Source organism: Rhipicephalus microplus, chromosome 3 (assembly GCF_043290135.1).
Source record: "Rhipicephalus microplus isolate Deutch F79 chromosome 3, USDA_Rmic, whole genome shotgun sequence".
Classification (NCBI taxonomy): domain Eukaryota; kingdom Metazoa; phylum Arthropoda; class Arachnida; order Ixodida; family Ixodidae; genus Rhipicephalus; species Rhipicephalus microplus.
In genome coordinates this window covers 133,305,314-133,327,895 of record NC_134702.1, presented here as the reverse complement: position 1 = coordinate 133,327,895, position 22,582 = coordinate 133,305,314, and the positions used below count along the sequence as shown (strand labels likewise).

The 22,582-nt window shown below is 45.2% G+C and overlaps 1 protein-coding gene across 2 annotated transcripts in view; it reads left to right on the top strand.

Moving 5' to 3' along the window:
• The window catches only part of LOC142803361 (uncharacterized), a 123,208-nt gene that overhangs the window by 83,841 nt on the left and 16,785 nt on the right, over window positions 1–22,582 (top strand). For both annotated transcript variants that reach the window (XM_075888479.1, XM_075888478.1), the window contains exons 8-12: window positions 1,464–1,576; window positions 4,440–4,487; window positions 9,363–9,468; window positions 13,180–13,295; window positions 17,804–17,851. In XM_075888479.1, coding sequence (XP_075744594.1) covers window positions 1,464–1,576; window positions 4,440–4,487; window positions 9,363–9,468; window positions 13,180–13,295; window positions 17,804–17,851 — 431 coding nt within the window. The remainder of the gene's footprint in view (window positions 1–1,463; window positions 1,577–4,439; window positions 4,488–9,362; window positions 9,469–13,179; window positions 13,296–17,803; window positions 17,852–22,582) is intronic.

The following is a 22,582-nucleotide window of genomic DNA, read 5'->3' as shown; positions in this document are numbered from 1 at the left end:
CGCCAGTAAACCGCTTAACAATATATATATATATATATATATATATATATATATATATATATATATATATATATATATATATATATATATATATATATATATATATATATATACGGCACGTTTCTTCCCTTAAACTTGCTGTTGTTAGGCAGCGCTTGTGTCGAGCGCTTTATTGTGTTTTTTTGTACTTTTAGTGCACTGTTTGTGATGAGTATGCTCCAACTGGCCTGTTTGCTACTATACTTTAGAGCAGAAAACAGCTACGTCGCCTAGGGTCATACACTGCTGCAATATTTGCAAGTCCATTATGAAGGTTCTACATCAAAATGGCTCGTCATCCTAGAATGTTGCCCGTGCCACCATGACCAGACGTCCACGAGGTTCCGGTGACTGTTCGACAGTGACGGAAATGGGCTCTTCTTTTATTGAACAGCTTGTCGTCGCAACGTGTTTGTCACTGACCTCATGTAGGTACATGCGATATAGTCGACAATTACTTAGAATCTTGCGCGTGGCTGGACACTTGCCTCGAGAGAGGCTGCCACGAGGTCCATCAGTCTGGTGCAGCGGAATCCCAGCATGAAAGAGTGAAACTGATACGAGATGTCATTAGCATCTTCTCTCTTTGAGCGGGCCCGAATGATGTATTCCAGCTAACTTTGCTGTGGCGAGTTGCCTGTGAGATGGGAAGAACAAAACGATGTGAACAAATTTTACTGTAACCATGCAAGTCAGTTGAGACCCTAGCAAAAAAAAAAGTAAGGGTGCATGACGGAACATCGGGAAACTGTACGAAGCATGGCGCATTCACTTTCACGCAGCCGTTCATTCAAAACACCAACACTTCAGCATTTTCTCACCTGTGTATGCGTGATTCTTTTTTTTTTATGAACGTAGCGCTGCGATCGTATATGCTACGCAATTCTTACGGTGCCCTTACTGTTGGCAATGCTTATTGTCACACGACAAACCTCGCAAAGAATTACTCCTTCAGAGAACGCTGACTTTTCGAAAGCGCGAATACTTTTTTACGTAGTTGCCGCAAGCCTTCCGTTTTCCGTTTCGAAATTTAGGGCAATACACTCGTAAAATCACAAGCTATAGCAATAAATCCGAGCCCGTTTGGGTAAAACGTATAGTGTACAAAAGAAAACGCGCACTGGATATTAAGCCTACTGGCTGAAATGCAATGACTACTAAGTTTCAAGTAATGCCAGTTATTTTCTTACTGCGTGTTCTCCACCTTGATTAAATCTATAAATGTAACTGGTTCAATGCCTTTCTTTACGTCCGTTCTTTTTTGTTCGAAAGTGTTTCAACTTTTTAGGCGTGCATTAGTAACCTAATGGCTGACTATTATAGCATGGCAGTGAAGCTTCCCAATAAAGACAATGCATAGCTACTAAAGCGCCCAATCTTTCAATTCATCAACCATAATTCATTTACTTGCGTCTTTTTTATAGGTGTCCATTGTTTCCAGAAAGCGAACTTACTAACTGTACAAAATTAAACGATGGTGACAAAAACAACAGGTATCCTTATTGTTGCCCACTGTACATGTGTCCTCCACGAGGTCGTAAGTATAAAAAATATGTATGAAAAAACTAACACAAGTTCGCATAGTATAGTTGGTTTAATAAGCCGATGAGAGAGATATTGCACGCCTAATATTATATATATATATATATATATATATATATATATATATATATATATATATATATATATATATATATATATATATATATATATATTATATATATATATATGTGTGTAACGCTATGAGGAATGGCAGACGTGGCCCGGCTCATACTCCATGTTTATTCTATAAGCACTTCTTCCTTCTCGGCTTCTACCAACCATCGCTACCTTCATACGTCACATGATCCCCCTCCCCCCGAAAGAATGCGCGAGGTACAAACTATGAAGCATGAACAAGTGGTGTCTCATCATAGGAAAAAATATCACAAAATAGAGTAGTTCCATGTAACACGGCAGTTCCATGCACTTGCACAAATCTTCACAGGGAAGGCAGTCCAGTGACATCTATAGGAGACCTCAGGTGGACGAGGTTGGCTGTTGCGTTCTGGAGAGAATAACCCTGCATTCGACGTGGAAAATGGTGATGACACAGCCTGGATAGTAGCGAAAAACGAACAAGGTTGGGAGTCCTTGTAGCATTGAAAAGTTGGACGTCTAATGCGTCGGATTTCCAGTCGTGGCTGCGACAGACGCATTGTATCTAGAATGCGTGCTTCTTGAGAGATGGTGACGGCTAGATGCCTATGTGCTGGCGGCGTGCAAGAAGTGCTTCCGCGTCTCTCTGGGCGTTTTCCGTGGTGTTGTCTGTGTAACCGCAGACGCAGAGAGCGTCTGTGGCGATGTTCCTTCATACGGAAACGTCCTACTTCTTGAAATGACCCTTGGATCAAAGTCCTTAATTTTTTAAGTTGTTCAAGTCGTGAGTGTGCTTCCGTTGAAGTTTTCGTTCGTCGTCGTATTTTCTTGGTTTGGTGATAGCTCTGAGAAAATTGTGGTTGGTCATCGTCGTTGAATAAGGAGACGCTGTCGGTATTGCCAGCATTCTTTACGAGTGGGATGCAAGCATGATTTCTGTCAAGAAAAGCAGTAGATACATTTTCGTTTTTATCGGCGAGACTCGCATTGAATGGTGACTCCGTAATGTTTCCACTTTCGGTTGGTCCGGTTCCTGAGAATGACATCGCCGCAAACATCGCTTGACGTGTTTCCGATTCCGTAGGTTCGTTTCTTTGCGGGAGAATTGAGCCAAGCGTTCCTGAAGTACAATCGCTTTCGGAATGGCAGTGGCTTGACAAGGTATTTGGCCGATATTTCAGGTGGTGAGTTGCGTATGTGGCGATATCTTGAGGGGTGCGATGAGAGTGACAAGCACCAGACGAGCTACTTGGCACAAAACCAGGTGGTGGCTTACGTAAGGAAGATGAAGAGTCAAGTACATTCGGTGCTTGAATTTTGTCTTGATTTGTGTATTGTATGGAAGAGTTTAGCGTTGGTGATATTTGTGTACATAAGAAACCAGGTGGAAGGTTCGGCCTTGTAGAAAGACGGCTAGGATGTCTTTCTATGAGCAGATGACTGACTTTGCCTGACGGGAATCGTAAACTTCTGCTCTGTGCTCGAACGCGTGAAGGCTGCTTATGACTGCGATGACTGAGATCGAATGCACTGAGAGCGTGTGTTCTAATTGAATCTTCATTGGAGTCTTGAAACCAGACGATCATTTCTTCTTTTATTTTTTGCCAAGACTCGTCGTTGTCGAATATGTGAGTGAGGTAAAATTTAAATGCCTCACCGGTGACATAGTCGCTGAAGTTCGTAACCATCTCCCGTTCCGACCAAGATGCAGCGGTAGCGTGGAACTCGAACAGGTCGAACCAGTCCTGTACAGGTCCATCGTCCGCTGCTCCGGTGTACTTGGGGATGGGAAGGTCGTCTGATGCTGCTCTCATGATGCTTGGTGGTCATACGTCACACATATATATATATATATATATATATATATATGGTCTGGTTTCCCTTCGGACATCATTGTATAGCTATAGAAATGTACAAAGCTGAGCACTCCTTCCTAACATTGTGAAAATGGAAATAGTAATATGTACCAGTAACTTTCGGGATGCAACTGCCTTTTCGAACTGCGGATACGTATGGATACGTATGGTTCGAACTGCGGATACGTATGGTTCAAGAAGTGCAGCCGAAAATTCTATCCCATAGGAATTGATTAGGTCACTTCCAGTCTTTGCATGTATCTCGTCTTTATATGTAGTTGGAGTTACTTAAAACAGCAAATAATAAACATGAAGGAAAAGAAAATAACTCATGGGCTTGCTTTCTTTGTAAGATACAGTACTATTGAAAAGTAACAGGCAATGATGGCCATGAATGCAAAGAGGGAATATATATATATATATATATATATATATATATATATATATATATATATATATATATATATATATATATATATATATATATATATATATATATATATATATATATATATATATATATATATATATATATATATATATATATATATATATATATATACGAAGACCAGACTTTGGCTGAAACGTCGAAATGAACCATGGTTGACTCATGCATCGAGAACCGAAGCAGGCTAGCAGTTCAGAAGGTGATGTGCACGATTCCTGATAACGCTATCGTGATCTGTTCTTGAAAGAGAAGCTCAATCATCTCCCAATTTTTCTTCGTGGTGTAGCTTCATCGGCTTTGTGTTTCGCTATGAAGGATATTCGGGATCAATGCTACTCACAAGCTCGTTACTTGTTTTGTAATTGTGGTTGCCATTACAATTATTAGGAATGAGGCGGTAAGCATTTACCTAACTTCTAATGCCGCGCATTTTGTTTCTGATGCCTCGAATAACCTAGGAGAAAGAAGGAACTCTACAGAGTGGGAACACCCTGAGTGGCACAAGGGTAAGATTTTTATCATTGCTACATTGTTTATACTGAATGCTACTCTTTGTACTCTGCAAGCCTATCAAGTTTTCCTCAGTAGAGCAGGGGCAGTATGTTTTAATATCAATAGTCTCACCTGCCCGACGCAAATTGTCGAATGAAAGGCTATCATGAGTGTCTTCATGAAATTTCTGCTTATTGTGTAGCAACATATGACAGCTTGTACAATTTTCATTGGCGTTTCGCAGCTATATCACCGTTTGACCTGGACAGAGCCACACTGACACCTTGTGACTCGTCTCCATTGCGAGAACTACCACCCATGACTATGATATAACCGCTGTGGCAACTGAAGTGTGTAACGTATACAAGAACGCAGCGTAACGTTTATCTCACACAAAGAATACATCAACAAGCAGACCTTAGATACTGCTACACGATATGTGTGTTTTCAAAAGAAACCTGGGAGCATCTCCCCGAAGAGAATTCTGAAGGGATTAGACGAAGTAGCACTGCACACGGCTGGCGTCACGAGTTTAATGTTGCTAACGCGGGTGCTGCGGTGAGTGCTGGAAGATTTGTTTGAAGCAATGGCTGGCATAGGTCTTGCAGGTGACACAAATGGACGTATTTCAACGCGTACGCTGGGTGCGCGTCGGGTTTATTGCGTGTGAACCGACGAGTCGTCTGTGTAGCGAGCGCTGGTCGTGGCAGGTGGCGTTGGTAAATGGACGAGGCGGCAGCTGTGGGCGCGGCGGTGAGTGCGCGGCAGGCGAGCGTGACGTCAACGCGCAGCAGCGGCGTGACCTACTTGACACCACGCCATCACCTGTGGTGCGTGGTGCGGTCGTATGGTGGGACAGCGCTACACAGGCTAGTCAAAGAGCTGTTTCGCATATAAAACAGAACGCTGTGCGCTTTTGAAACCTACGCCAGCGTTCAAGCATACTGCACTTCAGTAACTCGAGATGCACAGATTCGTAGCTTGAGCCGCAAACACGTGCTGACATTCCACGTCCTGCTGGCCGAAGTTTCGCACTAGAAACTCACAAAATTCGCCCGTCGACATCGTTGCCTTGCTGCAGTGCTTATTGCAGCAGTATTGTCCATAATCAGGTTCTATCACACTCGAAGTAGTTGGCGGTGAAACATCGTTGGTGCATGTGGAAGCTGCACTATACTTCAACAACGAGCTGTCCAGTGCTAGGAAGAAGCAAAAGGCAAATGACATAACTGCGTCGTCGACTCTTCGATGCTCGCACCCTTAGAGTTTCTCACTGGCCCTGCTGCGGTGGTCTGGTGGCTAAGGTACTCGGCTGCTGACCCACAGGTTGCGGGATCGAATCCTGGCTGCGCTGGCTGCATTTTCGATGGGGGCGAAAAGACTGTAAGACCACGTGCTTAGACTTAGGTGCACGTTATAGAACCCCAGGTGGTCAAAGTTTTCGGAGCCCTCCACTGCAGTGTCTCTCATAATCATATGGTGGTTTTGGGACGTTAAACCTGACATATCAATGAATAAAAACATTAGAGTTTTGCATTGGTATAAGGCAGTTAAAACATGACCTCAAAGACTACGCCCCGACGCGTAGTGTCATATGACAAGCTTTAACTGCGTGACGCTGCATTACTTCGCTTGAGTACTCACAGACGGCGGCACCACCCCGCTTCGCCAACAGAGAGCACAAAGCGAAAGGTAATGTATGGAAGATACAAGGTGCGCTCGTACGGAACCGAGCAAATGCTTCAATAGCACAGTCGGTAGCGCACCATCCATGCGCTTATCGTCGTTTTCCAATGAGCCGGAGGTTTGACGCCTGGCAGGGGAGCTTTTTCTAGAATGTTATTTTTTTCGCTATTTCTGTGTAAATTTTACAAAGTCATATCCGGGATGAAAATACGTCACTGAGGTTTTGCGGATCCCTGCATACCACACTTTTGTGTGAAGAAAATGTGAAAATTGGGGTAAAAAAAAAAAGAAACGTAAGTGCTATTTGAGATAGTTTGGTGCAGCGGACAGTGAAGTAAAAGAGAAAACATTAAACTGCATACAGGCATAAGAGCCGACATGCGGCTCGGCCAACGGCTCAATTCGCCGACTCCGAATTGTGTTACGAATTGTAAAGGCTTGAACTTTTGTAGGCCTTCTTGCTGGTGGCCCAACTTCTATCTTCTATCGCATGGAAGACAAAAATGATCATCTCCAAGGAGCTGAATTATCGTCTCTTAAATTGCGGTTAGGGGACCAGCAAGTGTTCGTGGTGGAAATCCTTCGGCCGGGAACAGCCTTCATCAAGCCTGATGGCTTGTACGTATTTAACATTATGCATTGTGGACATTGTAATTCCCCCACGACATTTGGGAGCTTGATGTACACAGTTCCCAAGGATTTGAAATAGCACAGTTGTTGGTGCTATTGAGACAACGTCTTCATTTTCTCCCAAATTCACTGCGCATCTCGAACGACTTCGGCGTGCCTTGACGCGATTATCAAATGTGAGCCTTGAACAAAATTTGAAAAAGAAAGTGCCGATTCACTGTACGCCAACTCCTGATACATAGCTTCGTCATATTCAAAGGTGGTATTCACTTCCATCCTGCCCAACTCCTGGCCTTTGCTGAATCGCCAAAGCCAACAGCAGTTACAGAATGGACCTTTTTGACGAGCGCCATCTGCGCATACGCACAGGAAATGCTTTAACGGTGCCGCCCCGAGGCATTTTTGGTGACCAACGCCTTCCCTATTTAGATGCTTGCCGCATGAGAAGAAAAACAGCTGCCACACCCTTTCCCTCCTTCAATTTAGAATGTTCTCGGTCGCTAGCGTCACCTGTGGCGGACGGTGCAACGACGCAACACTTTGCATAGCCTCCGAAAGAGTGATGTACAGTTACAGGTCCCGAACATCTCTCGACTGACGCGCCCCTACAGGCCGCAGATGAAAAACGCTTAGCTGGTACCGCCCGCTGCCGTGATGATAGTGTCGGTCGCGAGCGACACCGCGCCGCACTTGTTTGAAACTGAAGGCAGGCCAACTCCGCTGGGAGCGCGAGCCATTCCTGAGGCATCTTTCTAGAGGAGGCGTTCTTGGTGTCTCGTGGCCACCGAAACCTGCCGGCGCATCATCTAGGAGGTACTGGGTGCAAGAGAACGCGCAAGCTCTCACGCTGTCGCGTTGACCGGAACGCCACATGTTTGCTTTTAAGTGTGAACACACTTTATAAGCGACCCCAAACCATCCACCGCCGTCGGCGGCGTCCGCAGTCTTCTCTCTATCTTTAAAAGAAAGAGGACTTTAAAAGTTCTCTCTATCTTTAAAAGAAAGAGGCGGGCCGCAGCGCGACGCTCTACCGAATAAGCCACGGACGCGACGCTGATATCGGTGTCAGTAACGCGCTTTATACCCCCTCCCCCTTCGCTCGCCCCTCCACTCTCCTCGCTTGCTGCAGCTGCGCGCGCACCCCTCTCTCTCGCGCGCCCGCCTTCTCTCTCAGTCTCCCGTCGAGAGCGGGTCGTGAGGGGGAGTAAAGTTAAAATCCGTTGGCATTCGCCAGTGAGTGAACGTAAACTCCACTGTGTGATCAAATTGCGATTCCCAGGAATCATTACACCATAAAGGCACCATAGTGTGATTAATAAATATAATAGTGCGAATTAATAAATACCCCTCATAGCATCACCCCGTGTATTCGCACTTAACCATGTTCACCTTCGGAGAAATGCTTGGGAGTTTTTTTTTTTTTTTTTTGCTCTTGCCGCTAAGGGCGCTGTACCTGTCGTGAAAAAGGTGAATTGCGCAGATTTTTGGCCTGCATTTGTAAGTACGAAAGCAGGCCAAAAGCACAGACGCTTCAGACGTAATTTCGGCACCACAAATTCAAACGTGACAAAGCTCCAAAGCGCTGCCAACAGTCAAGAATGGTCCGCCTTTTTTTCCTAGAAAGACCACTCATTCTACATGTTTAGTCATTGCCATTACGCCCATCCAGCGCAGGAAGGCATCGAGAGAAGCATGAAGATGCCATTATTTATGGCGCAAAATACTCCTAATTTAGTCGCACTGATTCTGACTGCCTTTGAAAATAATTCACGTGCAAACGAAGTGTTTTATTATATAACAGCAAAATTAAAATTTTACTCTGGAATATTTATGGTATTGAGCTTTACAGACTTCAGTGACATTATAGATTCGGGTCAGTTTGGTAAAACAAGTACACTGGAAACAAGTGGTTGGACCATAACCAACGTTATTGTCAGTAGTAAAAAAACGCCACATAAATAACTTAGGCAATGTAAGTACATGAGGCATGCGCGTATATAACACAGATTGACATTTTATTGATACTCAACTTGAACAGGGTGGCTTGCACCACATACTTGCTTCAGACATGGTGCCGGAACCCCGATAAGCAAAAAAAAAAAAAGAGGCTAGCAGGCATCCAGAGCTTATATGAAAACTTAGATTGGGGATTGCTTTTTCCCACCCCAATAACATTACGAGGATGCACATGAGCCTATCTTCACTTGACTAGCCGTATCTTATACACTGTCTAATATTTCTCATCATAAAATTTTACTGTAAGTCACATAAGTATAAGTGATTCGAATGGGCACAATACTCCGGTATTGTAGACACGAACCTCAAATAGATCTATACAAAGGGGCATAAGCGTCGTCCAGCTTGCATAACACTTTGAGTTCAGCCAGTCATATGTTGATATTGAAACAAAATTATAGGCCGTAAAGATAGTAGGGCAGGACTTCTTACAATAGACTTCGTTTTGTTCCTTATCTGGTGCGCCTTCACCCTAGATCATGTATCGGTTCATGTTATGATAGACTACTAAAGTATCTTGTTTTTTTTTTAAATTAGACAACACATTTTCCTTTCAGGGATGTGCAAATATGGGGGAAATGCCTTCGCCAACTACTTTTCAAGTTATGCCCCTTGTCGTACTGCAATTTGTCACACCAAGAAACGTGCCGTTGAAGTTGTAACGTAAGTTATGAGAAGACATATTACAGATATAAGTGTACAACTAAGCCAGAATTCTTTTGCAAAAAAAAGCATTTGTCGCGGAGTGATTGGTTGTGGCTGCGTCTGTGAACAATGCATGGATACACAAAAAAAATACGATTTTCCACAGGGTGTTTGTGGACACAACTTTCAATAAAATGTTGCGGTCACTATGCGGAACAACGATAATAATCATGCCCCGCCGCGGTGGTCTAGTGGCTAAGGTACTCGGCTGCTGACCCGCTGGTCACGGGATGAAATCCCAGCTGCGGCGGCTGCATTTCCGATGGAGGCGGAAGTGTTGTAGACGCGTGTGCTCGGATTTGGGTGCACGTTAATGAACTCCAGGTTGTCAAAATTTTCGGAGCCCTCCACTGCGGCGTCTCTCATAATCATATGGTGGTTTTGGGACATTAAACCCCAAATATGAATCAATCGACGATAATAATCATGGTATGATGTGTGGTCGAGAGAAAATTGAAAAGGCAGTGTTAGTCTCAACATGCAGCTCGAGAGCCAGTTCGAATATTTTTTTTCGCAATTCTGGTTGTTGCCATGCACGTTTCTTATTTATACTATTGCTTCATTCAGTTTTCGCCCGCAATGCCTGTATGGAATGCTCAGCACAAACTGCGCCTCATTGTTCGAGAAGGTTTGCCATCAATGTAGATTGCGCGCAACATGCAAACGCTTTGGATAATTCCTGAGTTTGCACGATGGCCAGTGATAAGACTGAAATATTTGACGGCACATGAATAAATTCTGACACGCTTCACCACTGGTCAGTTCATCGATGGCCGATGCTCTGTTTGCCGCTATGAGTGCCAGTGTCTCGCTGACTTTTCATTTACGTGACCACAAGTTCGGCCAATAAACAGTTTAACCTGAACAACAGTCTGCCCCTTTGTCCGCATCACGACCCCCTGACAACATTTAAAAGAAATGTGAATGTATGTACTCCGCAGAAACAACTTGCACCAGGCGTTCCAAGTTGCTTGTGCTCGTTTATGAACATAAATTTCAAGCGAAATTACATTTATTCGAAAAGGTGATGAGAAAAACTTTCATGGGTCACAGCCTTACGCTGTGAATGAAAAAGGTCTTTGGATTGTCATAGACGTGACGCCGTTTTGAGATAAGTAAATTTACATTTTCCCAGAAGGTGTGTTGCGCGATATACTGCAATCAGGGAGTTGCTCTATGTTTTGGTTATCAGGACGAATGCATTCAATGGTGTTGTCTGTTTCATTCTTCCTTGTTCAGTAAGTTCGATATTGCGGGCCTTCTAAACATATTTTGCGCTTGTGCACTGAAACGGCTGAACACTCCTGCCTTTCACATTTTGGCTTTTCATTCAAGGTAAACGTTGCATGCTGAAGAGTAGGTATCACTGTAGTCGTTACATAATACAAGAGCAAGGTTGAACACATGGCGTACGTAGAAACAGTGTGAACTTGGCTGGACCTATCACAGGGTTTTAGATAGCTCGAGAGAACGTTAGCGTCAAGAGGGGCCGTTAAAAAAGGACAAAGTAGGTATGACGTATACGACCGAGATCTTGTATATATTAAAGCACCTACATTTAGCATTTCCTCGAGGTAATTACGACATTTTATGGCTAGAAAGAGAGCAGCACAATCTTATCAAAGTTGTACTTACCACTGGGATATTAAACGCCTGCTGTAAAGAAAATACAGCTATTCGGTTTCAATTTTTTCTAACAAATATAGGTGGAAGAAAAAGGGTCTACCAGCACGAACGCTTAGTTGAGTATTAAAATTATTATCGGGTAGACTTGATCCCTTAGACATATTTTAATGCAATAACGTTAAAGAGTTCATTTTGCAGAAATTGTCGCGTGGCGGTGTCTAGGGTGGTGAGCGAGAAATCAGCGTTGTCCGTGAGTTAAAATGCGAGGTAAAGGCAACTTAAAGAAACATTTAGAAATGTTTGGTTTGAGTGTGACCAGGGATTAGAACCTGCGACCGCTTTCTCTATGGAGTGATGCGTTTATGTACTTGGCCACCATGCATACATTCTCTTCCATACTAACAGGTAGCTATTTATATGAGCCATTTCGAAGTTATGCAAGCGTACTTCTCGGAGGTTCTTCAGTGGCTTGACTCAACACCCGCGAGACGGCGCCAAGCGCCCCCGCCGAGCTTTTAAACGGTAGCGCCCTGCCATGTGGTTGTGTTTCCTAGTGTTTGGTCACACCACATGCATAAATATAACGCGGGACTCATGGCACGATTCAGCATCCGATCCGACTAGCGTCGTCGCACGTGTTGTACTCCGATTCGCGACACATGGGGCGAACGAGCCACGAGTGCGCAGGCTCCGCCTGCATACAGCACCAAAGCTTGCAAGCTGGGAAGAGATCATATCCTCTTCAATAAGAACCAAGCGAACAGCCTCACAAATTGTTCTTCGTTGTCAAAGAAAGCTAACAAAACATTCGCGAGTGATAAACATCGCAACAGCCCACATTTGCTACTCCCGACTCCAAGCGTCCTAGCGAGGCCTAAGCTCTCGGTAGCGCCGCTTGCGATCAAGTCCGAGTTTATCGTAGGGCGCCTATTTTGGCCAATGCGAGAAAAAGCTGTACCCTTATGTGTCGCGTTCACCATGTATTTAGACGCCTAAGCATTTTTATACCGACTCTACAAGAAGATGGGCGGCCTACAAGGATAGCTTTGATTAAAGCCCCTGAAATGGTCCGGTAAAACAGATTGGCTGACTTGCAGTCAGCGTCTAGCATGTGTGCAAGGCTCGCTTTACGTAAGACTTCGGAAATAATCACTAGCTGAAACCAACAAATGCATTGTGGAGGTAAAAGCGGCGGGTCAGACTGCACAGGGCTAGACTGCATAGGTTAGACTGCATTACGAAATAATTAATTGTACCCTACTGATATACTTGAAAAAACATACAGTCACCTAATTAGTATCCGTGTAGAGTGGCAATAACATGAAAACTTAAAAAAAGGCTTGAAAAATTCTGTACTACTGGTTAGCAGGCAATGAAAAGAAAACATTAAGACGTGTGGATGATAGACATAGCAATAGCATGGTGGTTTGAACGACAAGTTTGCACGGAGAGTTTATTTTTAGTCGAAATTATAAGCAAAGAAGGTCAAGAAGTATTACGCGTGTCGCTAATAACCTAAATAACCAACCGTTTCCATTATCAAGCGATAGATTTACCCAAAGCGAAAGTGAGGAAACAGCCGCGCGTAGCGGAAAGTTGTGCGATGCGATAAGATACGAAAAACCGGCTCTTTTAAATGGCATAGAAGATCAACGCAAGATGCCGTCGTTCTCCAGTCGTTATAGATATACGCTGATAAAAATGGTAACTTATAGTAATAATAACTACACTGATGCGTCGTGCTGTTTCTGCCATGCACAGTGCTCGCAAACAGGAATTTCCAATAATGGATGCCTACACATAAGTCCCGGTGGTATGGAACTTCGAGAGTGTGACTGCTACAGTACCGTACCTTATTCCGAAAGCTTTTGTTATTGTCACATCTTTATTTAATGTTTTCTCGTGGTTAGTCAAATGACGTAAATGCTCGTGATGGGCAAGCATGCATATTGGCTTTGAGCAGATACGAGAGCAGTTGCTGGATGGTTTAGACTTGAAGCTACCTGAATAGTACATGTGTGCCTTATTTTGTCGTAATTGCAGGTGCTTACACAAGGAGGACCTCAACTGGACGCAATGCAGAGCTGTAGTACCAGTCAAGCGAAAGTTCGGCAACCATCCTGTGTGTTGTCCAGACTACCTATGTCCGGATATGAAAGGTAATCGAAAAAAATGATAAGCAAGTAATAATGCATTGTCGTGAATGTTGAACAAACTCTTCAATTATAATTTACTATCGTCTAGAGCATAAAATTATATTATGGATGAAATATCTTCGAATTTCTGGGTCTGGCGTTCCGACAAGTTGCTATTGTGATAAAAACAAGTGCAGTCATTGAAACATTGCCTTCAGCGAGATAGTTGTTGACGATTTCGCACCACTTCAGGTTTCCATGTTTCTCTAAACTTCTGTATTGAAATAGAAGAAATTTATTGCTTTATTGATAAGATTCTGTCTTTCGAAAAGTTACATACGGGAGAAAACAACTGCTCCCTACACACATGTGCTATGATGTAGGTTGCATTGCATTGAACTTGCATACCACTATGCATATGCGTGGTTATACCAGGAATATAACGCACCGGGTCTCTAGCACATTCACGCAAGAGGACTGAAAGTGAGATGCATCTTCTTTTTCTTCTCAGTTGGTGTATTGACCCAGCCTTCCCCATGAAAGTTTTCCGAATCTACCAAGGATTTGCACTGCTGGGCCCTCCCTGGCTCTCTCACATTTTGTATCTAGCATGGGAGGCATCGCCAGATTTTTTTCGCGTCAATTGGTGCGGGGTTGCCTCTGTGATTGATGCATCTTCAAGAACATTTACCACCCCCCGTTCAAAGATGAGGGGCCAGTTTTCTTCTCTCCTTCGCTACCCTTCTCAAACGCCATGCATCCGTCTCGCTCCCTTAATTTCTAAAGCACATGAACAATGTCTCAACACTAAGCGCTAGAGCCTATCAGGATTTCGCTCTTCTCGGCTACGCGCTGTTATCTCCGCTTGCGCAGTTATGAACACACAATATGAATTGCGATTGGTTGATCATGCACGATACTCATTCGATTCAAGAAGAAGAACGAATAGGTGGCTGCTTGGCAAAGAGTGCAGGAGACAAATCACTGTTGATATATTGCGTACGCGGAACAATGAAGAGCGTGTACACTATATCCTTCACGGAAGCTACTGTCGATGTCACAGAAGTATGCAAGAAGGACAAGAAATACCAGGAGAGAATATTGCATTTTTTTAGAGAGCCGGGTGAGAGGTCCTCTAACCCTGCGGTGCTATAATTTGATGACCTCATTGTGTGACGTCACGTTCAACACCTTCTCTGCCTCCAAGATTTAAGAATTTTGCTTTTGTTAATAGGGTCTCTTCGTAAAGCAATAAAACCCGGTATAGCAAAAAAGTCACAGCATATCCACAGAGTGAATGATGATTGGTGGGGAGGCGGTAATGCTTCTGGCCGTGCTTCCGTCCGTCCATTAGTTCTTGCTTCCGTCCGTCCTTATGCTCATCCATGCACGCGACCGTTGGTGCGCCCATCTGTCTATGCGTCCGTCCGTGCGTCCGCCATTCTGTCTGTCTGTCTGTGCGTCCATCAGCCCGTCCGTCCATCTGTATGTCCATCCGTCTGTCCGTCTACCTAGTGAACACTCCAAGTACCGCCATCTCACATCTTTTCATCATGTATTCATCATATACAAGTACCGCCATCTAGCGGACAATATAAAGACCGCTCTTTCGGGTATGTGACACCGGTGGTTACAAACGATAACGGGAGACGAATTGGTGATGCCATAAGGAGCTTCGCCCTTAAAAAATAGCTGAAAGCAGGCAAACACACGTTTGTGAAATTTAAAAGCAGCGGAGCTGCCGCGAAAGCGCCACCACCTAAGCGACGCTGAATTAGTTTTCTTCACCTCCTTATTTCTTTCATCTTGCTTTATTTATTTTTTCCTATACTGCACTCTTTCAACCGTTTGCTCTTTCTAGTCATCAGTGCCCCTCATATTCACCTTTCTTCCCCACTTCTTTCTAAGCTGCACTGTGCATGGATATCATATAGTTCATCCTTTCTGATTCTTATTTTCCCGATCTTTCTCTCCTCTTGACCCTTCCACGATTTCTCACTTACATTTCCTTTTCCATTTTCTTGCTAAACTGTACCACACAAAGCTATGCTTTGCCCCACCTCCTTTTTTCTATCATTACCTTCACATAAATCCACCGCATCTTCACTCTTCTACACTCTTTCTATATAAGACTGTGCAACGCTATGCTAGGCTAGGCGTTTCTGTAGGCAGATAAATGCTTTTTGTAGCGCATAGCCGCCAAGAAGGAGCAGCCACGACGAGATACCCGTGTTCTGCGCAGTGTAACAATATAATCGAGACAGCATGAGTCTTTTTCTCTGCTGACATACCAACGCTTTCTCCTTTTTTTTTATCTCTATACTCTTACATCGCAGTCCTGCCCAGCCCTGGGCGCACGAAAGCGAGCGTGCATTTCAGTTTGCCGTGTACGCAGCGAACAATGCTCACCGTGTGCGCAGTCCACTGCATATTGTAGGTAGCGTGTTATGAACCTCTCTGGCACAACGTCATCTGTGAAGTTGGCTGGCGGTGACTTCCACTCGACTGGAGACACCTTGATCTATCATGGAGACGGGATTTCGGCGAAAAGGTTAACAACAGCTCAAATAAGCAGCGCGACGATGTCTAGAGCTGGCGACACCTTCACAATGGGCTGCTGTGGTTTTTATAACATGCCGCGATGCTCCTGGCCCGATTAGTGTCGGAGGAGCTGAGGCAATCTCCCCGTCCGACGCCGCCTAAGTGCAATCGACCACTGGAACTTCGCTACATCAACACAGTGCAACGACACATCTCTGACAGTGTTGCGTTATTATGCAACTGGCGTCTTGGTGTGTGGCGTCTTGCGTGCGATTGGCTACGAAATTTGAAGGCTGGCCTGAGCTGTTACAACTATGTCACAGAGCGAGAAAGACGTAAAAGCGGGCTCTGCATTGCAGCTGTGACCTCTCAGGCTCTGAGACAAGGCTTTATGGCTCACCCAGTCACTATTCACTGAACTCTTTCTATGTAGACAATTGCGAAAAGCTTTACGAAACCTGCCTGTTTTTCTTGTACGGTTTCCTGAGTCTTTCATAATCCGCAGATTCAGGCGTGCCAGAAAGCGAAGTTTGGTTATGATGTAACCCCACCCTTAAACGAGTGATGACTGTGATGGGATGGAGCTTATGATGGGGCCTTACGAATGCCACAACGGCGAGCAGAAACGTGACTACCATGATCCCGTCAGCGGCGGGGGTTTGGTGGTTGACGTTAGCATTGAATTTTGAGTGCGCAGCAAAGCACGGAAGTCTAAGTAAGCTGATCGATGCGGGAAACTTTAGCGCACGAGTGAATGGGAAGTAACCGGCTACTTTGCGGATCAAGGGACTGACGTCACAACGGATAATTGGGTGAGTTGGTGTGCTTCCATCTTAAACAAATATTAGCGCGACAAGAACGGGGACGAGAATAGAATAGCTGGTATTTATTGCGCTTCTCTTTGGAATAAAATTTAGCTTTGATTGATATGTGAGGTTTAACGCCCCAAAACGACCATATAATATATGATAGAAGCTGTAGTGGGGGGCTCCGCAAATTTCGACCACATGGGGTTCTTTGACGCCCACCTAAATCTGAGCACGTGGGCCGACAGCATTTCCGCCTCCATCGGAAATGCAGCCGCTGAAGCCGGCATTCGATACCGCGACCTGCGGGTCAGCAGCTGAGTACCTTAGCCACTGGACCACCGTGGTGGCGCAAAATTTAGCTTCGAGTCAACTCTATATTTTGTCACTTCTATTCTTGTTCCCATTTTTGTCGTGCTGACATTCGTTCAAGATGCAAGGGGCAACATTGCGAACACACACCCTTGAGACTCACAACACTGAAAACTAAATGAACAGCCCTTATTTGTCTGTGTCGTCTTTTTTGTGGGGAGTATGTTCGCGTTGTTATTATTTGCTCTGCAATGAGCCAGTTCGCCGAAAAAAGAAGTAATGCAGCAGCCCACCTATTCCTAAGAAACTAACAAAAGAAAGTGTCAAAGCGCTCGAACTTGTAACCTTGGCGCAAGACCTTGGGTCTGTGCCATTCAGACCTCCCATGCGGCTGCCTGCGGGTTCATGAAAGTGAAAGGAAAGAAAAAGGCACCGAGAGGTGTACCAACTGTTGCTGGTAACTCACATAAGCTTGAAAGAAAAGAAAAAAAAATCTTTGGCTACGGCTAATCTGGGGGGCTATAAGTAGTCTAATGGCAAGGCTATTCTATAAAGTATACCAGAAAAAAAGCTTGTGGGTCCTCTTCGATGAGCTGTTTGAAAACGTCGAGGAAAAGGGAGGGAGAAAGACACACAAAGAAAACTTAAGTAAACAGATGGCACGAATGAATGAAAGACAACAAGGTGCTGAGGCCTGTGCCCCATCTTCGCCCAGTGTTTTAGCGCTGTTTTCCAACCAGTAACCATGAACCAACCAGCCAAAATTCGTGCCGTGCTGTCTCTGCAGCACAGTAAGCAGTGAAACCAGCTTTTGACTGTACTTTGAAGGAAAAAGAACAACCAATTAATTTCAACTGCTGTCTTTCTTCCCAGTGCGTAGACTGCCTCTGCCGGAAACATTCACATCACGAGTTCAACTAGGTAAGTTTCACATACACACTTGTCGTCTTTGCTTGGGTGCTAAACGAAAAATCACAAACAGCTAGAGAAAAGTTTTCAAATAAAGATATGAACGTGCTTCCTTGATCGTGCCATACAGCAGCACGCCTGAAGGAGAAAGCCTTCAGTGTTGCAGAAGAACGCTTACGGCCTTTAATGTACAATTAAAAAATAATGTAATCTTGGATTTGGTGGTTTGTTGTGACAGTACAGTGGCTTCTGAAAAAGCTGTTCAGGTGACCCATGGCTGGTAAGTACTCATGGTTACAAGTCCGTGTACAGCGATACGGGAAACGAAACATAGGTGCTGTACTTTTTTCAGTGTGAAATTAGGTTTGCTCTGTAATCAAACTCATGATTACTTTGAACAGGAACGCGATCTATTGCTGCGAGACTAATGGCGTTAGCACACATCTGAAAGGGCCACTCACTGCGTTCTTAGAGTAGAGAAAACAAGCCCAAAAAACTAAGAGCGACAGAAAAGAGGCTCATTGTGAGACAATTCAGATATTATTCGTTATCCAGCTGCGCAGACACACAGCAAATGAACACACTTTAGCGAATATTAGAGGAGGTTATTGGTGTTTGAGCTATAAAGGAGATGTGTGTTTATTGCTTGTTAACAAATATTTGACATCAACACACGCTCAGACAGTGTTAGAAAGATCTATATGATTACCACCACGCAAACTACACGTACTAAAGAAGACACGCAACTAACGTTGACTCGGAACTGATAAATTTACTAGAAGAAACTATAATATGAAGAGGACTGTGCAGCTTGCCCGAATTACCCTTATTTTAATTTACCCAACACTAAATCTTTGATTCACCAGTAGGTGTTTATGTGTCTCTTTCTACGTCCGTATTGGAAACCAGCTGTTGGTCTTCATTAAGGTTTCCTATAATAATAAAGTGAATCCTGAAAAATTATCTACCGTAAATTTTAGTCGGTGTTATTTACGATGCGACTGTCATGTTGAAACCACACTAACTAGTGAAGGAGTCGACCTTGTTACTTCATAAAGTGTTTTCCTACATTGATGGAAAGTGCGCAGGATATTGAGATGGGAGTACTAGCTATAAATGCCTACATGTCTGGGAACCGCTATTTCCTTCACAGTGAATATCACCTTTTAAACTTAGAAGAATGTTATATTTGTTCACTCTCTATCACACTGATAAGGTATACAATGTATGCTGATATATTATTCACCATTTCAGTAATGTGTTGGCTTTATGTGTGGTAATTTATAGTTGCAGAATTTAGGCCGCAACTGATAAGTGTGAATGCTGTTGTGAAGAGCGCATAATTGGTAACGCTGCGCTGAATCCAATCAACAAACAATATCGTGACGTAGTGGTTTGCGATTACCTTCACGCCTGGAAACGTTGGTGCAATTCTAACAGCAGACCTGCTTGGTCTGGCATATTGTTACACGACATCGGCAACGAAAGAACATCATAGACGACGAAGATGATGAAAGCGACCGTGCTCGTGTTGTTGTTGCTGCTGTTCTTCCATCTTGGCTGCAGCTGCCTCTGACTTTCCCTGTATATTTTGTAAATATATTTATTTCATTCATTCTCTCACCCCCGTAGCATATGGTGGTGGTGCGGGGTACAACACGATATAACGGAGCTCCGCAGTGACCGACACTTGGATTTTTCCACGATGGCAAACCAGGGACCAGCTGTCACCGAGGCGACAACAACAACAACTCTTGTCCTTCTGCAGCTAAAAGATCCTCGCACGTTCTGTGGCACGGATGATGTCGACATCGAAGAATGGTTGCCGTTGTACGAACGTACAAGTAAGAACTACCGCTGGGATAAAACTCTTACGTTAGCCAATATCCTGTTCTACTTGAAAGGAACAGCAAAAGTGCGGTTTGAGAACCACGAAGATGAAAGTGGAAGCTGGGATGCGTGCAAAGAAAAGATGCGCGCCCTTTTCGGCAAGTCTGTGGGTAGAAAGGCAGTGGCCAAGAAGGATGGCATCTCGTGCGCAAACGCCATCAGAGTCCTACGTGACTTACATACAGGACGTGCTTTCCCTTTGCCAAAAAGCGAACAATGGTATGGAAGAAACCGAAAAAGTAGCTCACATATTGAAAGACATTGCAGATGATGCATTCAACCTTCTCATATGCAAGGACTGCAACACGGTCGATGCCATCATCAAGGAGTGCCAGCGTTTTGAAGCCGCAAAAAGTCGACGTATCGCCCATAATTTCACTCGACTACCAAACACAGCAGCAACCTGGTCGTGCGAAGACAGGCCTGCGCTACAGACGCTGTTCACTGCAGAGCACGTGACCAAGATCATCAGACGTGAACTTGAAGCTCTGTCTCCTGCGTCCACGTGCTCCCATGCCTGTGACTCTAGCCCTCAGATGGTGCCACTGGTACATGCCATTGTGCGACAAGAGCTTTCCAATGCTGAACTGGCCTCCGAGTGCACTACAGCTCCCTCTCAGCCGATCAACCGTCTTCGACCCAATGTTTCGTATGCCGAAAGCCAAAACCTTCCGGCACATCCTCGCAATCCAGCCGAGTGGAGGACTGCTGACGATCGCCCGATTTGTTTCAACTGCCACCGTATCGGACACGTGACCCGCCATTGTAACACTCGGTGGTATTGACATCAGGCATCCTATGGGTACTTCCATCGGCCAGAGAGGGATTATGAACGCTTTCAAACTTACCGGGAGTCACCTCAGGCCACCAGTGAAGACGTTCCTTCTATGCCGCCATATCGTCGTCGCTCTCCATCTCCGCATGCTCACCAGTCCCATTCACCGCTCTCCCGTCGCCCATCGTCTCGCTCGCCCCGATTTCGCCGACCAACGTCGCCGACTGACCACCTGCCGCGGGAAAACTAGATGATGCAGCACCCGGAGGTGATGCTGCATCGACCACTTGCCCGCCAAATCCTCCGACCATGCTGCGGACTCGACGCAACCTTGTTGACGTTGAAGTAGATGACACACCCATTGTTGCACTGGTGGACACAGGGGCTCACATATCAGTGATAAATTCAGAACTTCGTTGCCGCCTTAGGAAAGTTTTAATGCCACCCACAGTGCCACTCATCCAGGTCGCCGACGGTGGCACGTTTCCCGTGCTTGGAATGTGCTCCGCGCGCATAAGTGTGGCTGATCGCTCCACGACAGTGCTATTTGCTGTGCTCGAGAAATGTTCCCACGAACTTATCCTCAGCGTGGACTTTTTATCCGCCCACTCTGCCCTTATTGATTGTGTAACCGGTATGCTTCAACTTGATTTACCGTGTTACCATGACGACCTAACACCAGCTCAACCCCGTCTGTGTTCTGCAGATCACGTTCGCCTAGCACCTCAAGCCGTTACTTACGTGAACCTGAGATCTGTCCCTCCTGTTCTCGATGGTAACTACATGTTGACACCTATTGCTGACGTTCTGCTGGCCAAAAATGTTGCCGTGCCTCACACACTTTTGACAGTCACGGGAAATACAGCATCTCTTCCGATCCTAAACTTCAGCTGGTGCACTCAAGTTATCCCAGATGGTATGACTTTGGGAAACCTTTTTTCTATAGATGCTGCTATTTCGGCGTTCGTTGTCGAATCTTCTTCGTCCTCTGCTCCGTTTTCATCCTTGAAGAGCGCAGCGGATGCCACCATCAACAAGATGATCGCTCCGGACCTTCTTCCAGCACAGATAGCTGACATCCGGCACCTGCTGAAATCCTACCACGACATCTTTGATTTTGATGACCACCCTTTGCGTCAGACATTCTTTGTAACTCATAGGATTAACACTGGAGACGCCAGCCCCATCCGACCACGTCCTTATTGCGTGTCTAATGCTGAGCGACAAGTTATCCAGCACGAAGTTAAAAAAATGCTCACAAAAGACGTCATCGAACCTCCCTGCAGTCCATGAGCATCGCCGGTCGTGCTAGTCAAGAAGAAGGATGGCAGCTGGCGCTTCTGCGTCGACTACCGTCACTTAAACAAAGTAACACGTAAGGACGTGTATCCACTGCCGCGGATTGACGATGCTCTCGACTGCCTACAAGGGTCTGCCTACTTTTAATCTATCGACTTGCGATCAGGAAACTGGAAGATTCCTGTCGATCATCGATACCGTGAGAAAACCGCATTCATTACACCGGGTGGGCTTTTCCAGTTCAAGGTTGTGCCATTCGGATTGTGTAATGCGCCAGCTAGATTTGAAAGAATGATGGACTCTCTCCTGCGTGGACACAAATGGACCACGTGCCTGTGCTATCTCGATGACGTCATAGTATTTTCACCTACATTGGAAAGCCACCTTAGCCGCCTAACGGCTGTTCTTGAGGCTTTCCGGAAAGCAGGACTTCAGCTCAACTCTTCCAAATGTCGCTGTGATGGTTAAAGAACGTTCGTCACTATGTTTGTTGATAGCGGACGAGAAAGGATTAACATGAACTTTTTATTTCATGACATGGGTGGAACGGCTGACGGCGCACGGATACGCTACCCTGTGCAGCGCCGTTGAGTCGGACGTCGCGGTCAACCCAGCAGTCAGGGTCGCAACTCCGGAGGTCTAGGATCAGGCCACGGCTTACGACGACCACACCCGGTAGGCCTCGTCCACGAACCTGCTCGCGGCCACTGCACCCAGGCAGAACCGTTCAGCAGGCCCCGTCCTTGGACCTTGTACAGGCCGACGGACTCGACCTCGAA